Below are 9,346 nucleotides of genomic sequence, written 5' to 3'. Positions count from 1 at the left end.
TGACCGAACTGAAAGCAATGTAGTCCAATTTGTAGAACTAGTTTATGTAGTACTGTATCAACGTATCAATCCATACATGAAAATACAATCACGCAGCCCCACTTTCACTCAACGGGCTTAAACAGTCTTGTGTGCAGGAGACAAGGATTCTAACTCGGTCATACACAATAAGTACACTTCTTGATCAAGAGGTTTACAGCCGGTTACAGCATATGTTGTGGACTGTACTTCCTAAAGCCAATATGAATTGATAAAGTAGACCATATACAGTTGAAGTCGGAAGTTTACATACACCTTAGCCAAATACATTTAAACTCAGTTTTTCACAATTCCTGACATTTAATCCTAGTAAAAAATTCCCTGTCTTAGGTCAGTATCACCACTTTATTTTAAGATTGTGAAATGTCAGAATAATAGTAGAGTGATTTATTTCAGCTTTTATTTCTTCACATTACAAGTGGGTCAGAAGTTTACATACACTCAATTAGTATTTGGTAGCATTGCCTTTAAATTGTTTAACTTGAGTCGACCGTTTCGGGTAGCCTTCCACAAGCTTCCCACAATAAGTTTGGTGAATTTTGTCCCATTCCTCCTGACAGAGCTGGTGTAACTGAGTCATTTTTGCAGGCCTCCTTGCTCGCACACGCTTTTTCAGTTCTGCCCACAAATTTTCTGTAGGATTGAGATCAGGGCTTTGTGATGGCCACTCCAATACCTTGACTTTGTTGTCCTTAAGCCATTTTGCCACAACTTTGGAAGTATGCTTGGGGTCATTGTCCATTTGGAAGACCCATTTGCGACCAAGCTTTAACTTCCTGACTGGTGTCTTGAGATGTTGCTTCAAAATGCCCACGTCATTTTCCTGCCTCGTTATGCCATCTATTTTGTGAAGTGCACCAGTCCCTTCTGAGCAAAGCACCCCCACAACAGAATGCTGTCACCCCCGTGTTTCAAGATTGGGATGGTGTTCTTCGGCTTGCAAGCCTCCCCCTTTTCCTCCAAACATAACAATGGTCATTATGGCCAAACAGTTATCTTCTTGTTTCATCTCCAAAAAGTACGATCTATGTCCCCATGTGCAGATGTAAACCATAGTCTCGCTTTTTTATGGCAGTTTTGGAGCAGAGGTTTCTTCCTTGCTGAACGGCCTTTCAGGTTATGTTGATATAGGACTTGTTTTACCTTGGATATAGATACTTTTGTACCTGTTTCCTCCAGCATATTCATAAGGTCCTTTGGTGCTGTTCTGGGATGGATTTTCACTTTTCGTACCAGAGTACATTCATCTCTTGGAGACCTTCCTGAGTGGTATGACGGCAGCGTGGTTTCATGGTGTTTGTACTTGTGTACTATTGTTTGTACAGATGAATGTGGTACCTTCAGGCGTTTTGAAATTGCTCCTAAGGATGAACCAGACTTGTGGAGGTCAAAAAAAAAAATCTGAGGTCTTGGCTGATTTCCTTTGATTTTCCCATGATGTCAAGCAAAAAGGCACTGAGTTTGAAGGTAGGCCTTGAAATACATCCACAGGTACAACTCCAATTGACTCAAATTATGGCAATTGCCCTATCAGAAGCTTCTAAAGCCATGACATCATTTTCTGGCATTTTCCAAGCTTTTTGAAGGCACAGTCAACTTAGTGTATGTAAACTTCTGACCCACTGGAATTTAGATACAGTGAAATAATCTGTCTGTAAACAATTGTTGAAAAAATTACTTGTCATGCACAAAGTAGATGTCGTAACCGACTTGCCAACACTATAGTTTGTTAACAAATGTTTGGAGTGGTTGAAAAACGAGTATGAATGACTCCAACCTAAGTGTGTAAACTTCCGACTTCAACTGTTAATGAGTTTCTAGTATTGTGCTCTACCTCTTGCAGGACTTTTATGCTGACTGCGGGCTTGTAGGGCAAGGGAGAAGGACTCTGAGGAGATGGATCTAAGTGCTGAGTGTAGACTCGGCTTGGTGAAGGGCAGCGATGGGTCGGTCGATGCATCCTTTTTAGCTCACCGCTACGTCAACCCCTCCTCATACAGTTGACGCAGACAAACCTGATACCTAACCTTGTCTATTCCATTATTAGGATGTAGAATATTTAACTGAGTGAACAGTTTACTGCATTAATGTGAATTTTCATTTAGAAAATTTGTTTAAATCTGTTTTGAGAAAGGTGAAGTTGGGGTAAGTACGCTTACTGCAAAAAAAAATATATATATTTTTTTACTACACTACGATGATATGTTGTAGGGAAATGTCATCTGCCTATGCTGCCGCTGTTATCATGTCTTGTCTGCCCATACAGCCCTATATGCAATCTAGGGGTTTGTCCATTTCAGTACTAGACCGCTGTTCGATGCAACCTAGTCCTTAAATGCAGAACAGTCTATGGGGCTCGTCGGACCATTTCAGTACATGGCGCTTTCCGCCAATGCATAGATCGGTGTCAAACTGCACTCACACCTATATTACTTTCCTTAGTACAATGATACTTACAGTGTGCTTGATACAGCTGCCTGACATTAATGTTGCCACTGAATCTGCATTTTGCGTTTTCTGAAAAAGAGACCGTGCTACCTGACAGGAATATGCAACAATAGATGAGGGAGGGAGCACTGAGTCCCACGTGTTCTAGTCAACGCGGATTCGACGCCCCTCGCTCGCAATCGCTCCAGTTCACTTTTTTCCCAGCAACTCCGAGCCAAGGAAGAATGATCACATTTAACCGCTCAGCGTCACTCCCAATAGGTACTAGTATTCGCCTGTAGTCTTCCCCGGCTTTGCCAGTAGTGATACACATTTGATCCATATTTTATTACGGGTTTTCTTAGCCTTTTGTTGGAGGATGAATAACCTTGTCATAATATATTTTTTCTAGGTAGAGAACCCGTTCTTGGTCGTGATGTGGGTACATCGTTAATTAAAGGGGTCCCCCGCGGCTCTCTGTAACTGTCACCTGCAGTTGAACCCCAATTTGTATATTTATTTATTTTATTCAACGGTGTTGCTCCATGCAAATCCCGGGGACTATGTGAGCATCATGCTGGCGGTGCGATGCCTGGTGTTCGCTGCAGTGAGTGCGCGGTTTGCCGTGACAGGTAAGAGACTGGGGGGGTTAAAGCCGCGCTTTCTTCCCGCAAATTTAACCCTTAACGCTATACATAGGCCTATAACTTTCCCTTCATTATTAACGGGTTATTTTGAGATTTTCCGAGCTATTTAAGTCCCATTTTGCAGACTCTCTGTCATGAGAACTACGTGGTAAAATGAGCTGCATTAACAATTTCCCTCGTAACGCGTGCCTCCCGCCTTCGAGATGGGGATGGAGTCGGAGCTGTGCTCCAAGGTTCTGTAGTGGCAGCCTACGCAGTAAATCGCGTCCAAGGGAGACTGCAGCAGACATCCACAACACCACCATCACAATAGTCAATCCCGGCGATAACAGCGTGCCAATCGCTGGTTGTCGCCCGCTGTCAGTGCAGACATTTCATCATTCACGATAACAAAAGCCCTGCTTCTCTTCCCCTCTCTCTGGCTGCCTGCCTTATAACCGCTCGGATGAAGGCTGGAGCAGCTCGGTAAGCAATCGAGGAGACGGAGAGACGTGGGAATGGCAGCCTTCGGAGGAGCAGGGGGACCGGGGACCTGCTGTGGAGGAAGTCACTCAGCCTAAGCGGCTCCTGCAACAGATCGACTCGGAGGGAGAGTTGGTTCACCTCCATCTGGACACTCGAGTCAAGAACCACACCGAGGGAGCACAGGTGAGTCCTATATTTTGTCTCTAGGTGACACACAAGAGAACACAATTTTCCTAGTCATTATCAATATTTGCACAGACCGGTAGGCTACAGAACTAGCAATGTCAAGCTACTTCCAATCAGGCCTAATGGACATTGCTGAAAGGTGGTCACTGTCAGATCCAACTTTTTGGGTGCTTAAATATCCCATTCATCTTCTGTATCCCTGTTTTGACTGCACATGAACAAAAACTATATTGGACATAGATGTGAGTGTTCCTGCCTTCTCTCCACCAAATCTCACTAATGTAGCTGAAGCTAAACTCTTCCTCAAATTCATAGAAAATGCTATCTCTATCTCTATTGCCTCACCACCTACACAATCCTAAATGAACCCCTTAGGTACAGCTTTATGACCTAGCTTTAGGACTTATTTCTATAGACACTTGGGGCATGTCCAAAATTGTCATTTGGATGCATAGGGATGGGCGATTCTCATGAAACCAGTTTTAACCATGGCAATAGCAAATTGAGTTAGTTGATTGTTGCAGATGCATCATTGTTTTCTATCCTTCTGAAGTCTAAGATACCTATTTTATGGCACCAGGTCCTATTTAATTTGTTTTTTTTATACATTTCCTCCAGAATTGTTTAATTTTTCACCCCAAATTCTCATTAACGAAATGCGTGCAGATTGAATTCTCGGGTAATTTCATACAATCTTACTTTAGATAGATCTAACTTATATCAATAAAACACAAAATATGTTGCTGTTGTTTGTTCAGAAATCATACAAATTGTATACTCGTTGACGTTTATATTTACATTAAACTATAATATTTGTTACGTAAAAACAGTATTTCTCATTATCGTAACACTTTTTCAAGCTGAAGTAAAAACTACCCCCCAAAATGAAATAAAGTTGTAATCCCCATGATGCATGATCTAGAGTAGTCCTTAGATGAGCACAAGTTCATTTAATTTATTTACTTATTTGCCTTCAGAATGAGGATCTTATTCTCAAACACCCCATTTACGACACTTGACCTTCTCAAGTGGGTTAAATGCAAGGCAGTTAACCCACTGTTCCTAGGCCGTCATTGAAAATAAGAATTTGTTCTTAACTGACTTGCCTAGTAAAATAAAGGTTTATTTTATTTTACCGAAATGACTAAAAAGATGAAATTGGGAAAATCTACCGGAGCCATTACCTTTCCAACATGGAGGCATGAATGGGCTTTAGTGATGTGGTCAATTGTTTCCTGACTCATAATGACTGTCTCCTATTACTTGCAGATTCAACTAAGGGCCTCTCATTACCGAAACACATTTCTCATTACCACAGATTTTTTTGGTCAATTTTAGTAAGGAGAAACTTAATTTTGGTGATGATAATAAGCTAATTCTAATGTATAATCAATGGGTGTGCTGTGTTGGTAACTTAAATTATCTACTAGGATCATGCCTACATTGTATCCATTTTATTGTTTTATATTGTTTTGGGCGTAACATCAATAGGGGTTGTCAAGAAATATGGGTGTATAAACCCCATTTAATTGACTTAAAGCCACAATCTGGAGTTTGTGTTTGAGCAAATAGCAACCCTGCCACCTAAAGAAGGATATCCCCCATTTTGACATGTGTACCTGTTTTAGCGCTTACCTATACTGTTGTTTGACCATTTTTGGTCCATATCCCACATATTTAGAATTTTATTTATTTATTTAGTATACGTTTTTAGCCCTTTTTCTCCCCAATATCGTGATATCCAATTGGTAGTTACAGTTTTGTCCTATCGCTGCAACTCCCGTACGGGGCGAAAGTCGAGAGCCATGCGTCCTCCAAAACACGGTCCCGCCAAGCCGCACTGCTTCTTGACACACTACTCGCTTAATCCGGAAGTCAGCCGCACCAATGTGTTGGAGGAAACGCCGTTAAGCTGCCGACCGAAGTCAACGTGTATGAGCCCGGCACCGCCAAAAGGAGTCGCTAGAGCACGGTGGGACAAGGATATCTCGGCCGGCCAAACCCTCCCCTAACCCGGACGACGCTGGGCCAATTGTGTGTCGCCTCAAGGGTGTCCAGGTCTGCGAAACAGCCTGGGATCGAACCTGGGTCTGTAGTGACTCTTCTAGCACTGCAAAGAGTTATTAGGAAATATAAAATGTATGCTATAGTAATTTTGGCTTAATTTTTTGTTCTCTATCGAAATATGTGTACATAAAAATAACATGCACAGTGCATTCGGAAACTGTTCAGACCCCTTCACTTTTTCCACATTTTGTTACATTGCAGCCTTATTCTAAAATTGATTAAATACATTTAAATCCTCATCAATCCAATACCCCATCATGACAAAGTGAAAACAGGTTTTTAGACATTTTTGCAAATGTATTACAAATAAACAAACAAAATACCTTATTTACATAAGTATTTAGACCCTTTGCTATGATACTCGGAATTGAGCTCAAGTGCATCATGTTTCCATTGATCATCCTTGAGATGTTTCTAAAATTTGATTGGAGTCCACATCTCATTCATATATCTTTATGTACATATTCTTTATCCCCTTACACTGTGTATAAGACAGTAGTTTTGGAATTGTTAGTTAGATTACTTGTTGGTTATTACTGCATTGTCGGAACTAGAAGCACAAGCATTTCGCTACACTCGCATTAACATCTGCTAACCATGTGTATGTGACAAATAAAATTTGATTTGATTTGAATTTACCACAATAGATTGGACATGATTTGTAAAGGCACACACCTGTCTATATAAGGTCCCACAGTTGACAGTGCATGTCAGAACAAAAACCAAGCCATGATGTCAAAGGAATTGTCCGTAGAGCTCCGAGACGTCGGGGGGGGGGGGGGGGGGGACAGCCATCTCTGCAGTCCTCCACCAATTAGGCCTTTTACGGTAGAGTGGCCAGACGGAAGCCACTCCTCAGTAAAATGCAGTGGTGTAAAGTACTTAAGTAAAAATGCTTGACAGTAGTACTTACGTCATTTTTTAAAAATTTATATTTTTGATAACTTGTACTTTTACTTAACTACATTCCTAATGAAAATAATGTACTTTTTACTCCATACATTTTCTCTGACACCCAAAAGTACTTGTTACATTTTGAATGTTTAGCAGGACATGAAAATTGCCTAATTCATACACTTATCAAGAGGACATCCCTGGTCATCTCTACAGCCCATGATCTGGCAGACTCACTAAACACATGCTTCATGGTGAATGATGTCTGAGTGTTGGAGCATGCCCCTAGCTATTAGTAAATAAATAAACAAGAAAATGAAGTCATCTTGTTTGCTTTTGTAAGGAATTTTAAATGATTTATAATTTGACTTGTATTTTTGATACTTAAGTATATTTTAGCAATTACATTTACTTTTGATACTTAAATATATTTAAACCAAATACTTTTAGACTTTTACTCAAGTAGTATTTTACTGGGTGACTAACTTTTATTTGAGTCATTTTCTATTAAGGTATCTTTAGTTTTACTTAAGGATGACAATTGGGTACTTTTTCCACCACTGGTAAAATGTACATGACAGCCCGCATGGAGTTTTCCAAAAGGCACCTTAAGGACTCTCAGACCCTGAGAAATAAGATTATCTGGTCTGATGAATCCAAGATTGAACTCTTTGGCTTGAATGCCAAGCGTCACATCTCGAGGAAACCTTGCACCATCCCTACAGTGAACCATGGTGGTGGCAGAATCTGGCTGTGTTTCAGCAGCATGGACAGGGAGAAAAGTCAGGATCGAGGGGAAAGATGAATGGAGCAAAGTACAGAGAGATCATTGATGAAAACCTGTTCCAGAGCCCTCAGGACCTCAGACTGGGGTGAAGGTTTACCTTCCAACAGGACAACGACCCTAAGCACACAGCCTAGACAAAGCAGGTGTGGCTTCGGGACAAGTCTCAATGTCTTTGAATGGCCCAGCCAGAGTCCGGACCTGATCCCGATCGAACATCTCTGTAGAGACCTAAAAATAGCTGTGCAGTGGCGCGCTCCCCATCCAACCTGACAGAGCTTGAGAGGATCTGCAGAGAAGAATGAGAGAAACTATCCAAATACAGGTGTGCCAAGCTTGTAGCGTCATACCCAAGAAGACTCGAGGCTGTAATTGCTGCCAAAGGTGCTTCAACAAAGTACTGAGTGAGGGGTCTGAATACTTATGTAAATGTGATATTTCAGTTTGATTTTTTTTTAATACATTTCCAAAAATGTTATAATAAGGCCATAAAGTAACAAACTGTGGAAAAGTCAAGGGGTCTGAATAATATAAAGACAAAATACAAGATTCTGAAAATATTGTGTTAATGAGAAATGACAAAATAAACCAATTTAAACATAACTGAAAACAATTATATTTTAACTCAGGCCTTTTCATTCAGTGAGCAATGTAAAAATAAAAAATAAATAGTTTTGTTACTTTTCGGGACTTTGAAAACTGTTAGGGTATTGAGAATTTTTGCATTGGTACTGTAGTTGTAGAAAAATGCATAATATCTGATCAATATACAGTGGGGCAAAAAAGTATTTAGTCAGCCACCAATTGTGCACAAAATGAGAAAAAGAAATCCAGAAAATCACATTGTAGGATTTTTAATGAATGTATTTGCAAATTATGGTGGAAAATAAGTATTTGTTCAATAACAAAAGTTTATCTCAATACTTTGTTATATACCCTTTGTTGGCAATGACAGAGGTCAAACGTTTTCTGTAAGTTTTCACAAGGTTTTCACACACTTGCTGGTATTTTGGCCCATTCCTCTATGCAGATCTCCTCTAGAGCAGTGATGTTTTGGGGCTGTTGCTGGGCAACACAGACTTTCAACTCCCTCCAAAGATTTTCTATGAGGTTGAGATCTGGAGACTGGCTAGGCCACTCCAGGACCTTGAAATGCTTCTTACGAAGCTCCTCCTTCGTTGCCCGGGCGGTGTGTTTGGGATCATTGTCATGCTGAAAGACCCAGCCACGTTTCATCTTCAATGCCCTTGCTGATGAAAGGAGATTTTCACTCAAAATCTCACGATACATGGCCCCATTCATTCTTTCCTTTATACGGATCAGTCATCCTGGTCCCTTTGCAGAAGAACAGCCCCAAAGCATGATGTTTCCACCCCCATGCTTCACAGTAGGTATGGTGTTCTTTGGATGTAACTCAGCATTCTTTGTCCTCCAAACACGACGAGTTGAGTTTTTACCAAGAAGTTATATTTTGGTTTTATCTGACCATATGACATTCTCCCAATCTTCTTCTGGATCATCCAAATGCTCTCTAGCAAACTTGGACATGACTGGGCCTGGACATGTACATGGCTTAAGCCAGGGGGACACGTCTGGCACTGACTGTAGGATTTGAGTCCCTGGCACTGCGGATTTGAGTCCCTGGCGTGTTACTGATGGTAGGCTTTGTTACTTTGGTCCCAGCTCTCTGCAGGTCATTCACTAGATCCCCCCCGTGTGGTTCTGGAATTTTTGCTCACCGTTCTTGTGATCATTTTGACCCCACGGGGTGACATCTTGCGTGGAGCCCCAGATCGAGGGAGATTATCAGTGGTCTTGTATGTCTTCCATTTCCTAA

General features: G+C 41.1%; 1 protein-coding gene across 3 annotated transcripts in view; it reads left to right on the top strand.

Annotated features, from left to right (window-relative positions):
• Positions 1 to 2,590: 2,590 nt before the first annotated feature.
• The window catches only part of adam11 (ADAM metallopeptidase domain 11), a 53,415-nt gene continuing 46,659 nt past the window's right edge, over positions 2,591 to 9,346 (top strand). For all 3 annotated transcript variants that reach the window (XM_046369177.1, XM_046369178.1, XM_046369176.1), the window contains exons 1-3: positions 2,591 to 2,748; positions 2,879 to 3,098; positions 3,565 to 3,761. In XM_046369177.1, the coding sequence (XP_046225133.1) occupies positions 3,041 to 3,098; positions 3,565 to 3,761 (255 nt within the window). In that variant the 5' untranslated portion in view covers positions 2,591 to 2,748; positions 2,879 to 3,040. The remainder of the gene's footprint in view (positions 2,749 to 2,878; positions 3,099 to 3,564; positions 3,762 to 9,346) is intronic.

This window comes from Oncorhynchus gorbuscha, linkage group LG11, assembly GCF_021184085.1.
Source record: "Oncorhynchus gorbuscha isolate QuinsamMale2020 ecotype Even-year linkage group LG11, OgorEven_v1.0, whole genome shotgun sequence".
NCBI lineage: Eukaryota > Metazoa > Chordata > Actinopteri > Salmoniformes > Salmonidae > Oncorhynchus > Oncorhynchus gorbuscha.
The sequence above is the reverse complement of the archived record's forward strand: the minus strand, read 5'-3'. Positions and strand labels throughout refer to the sequence as shown.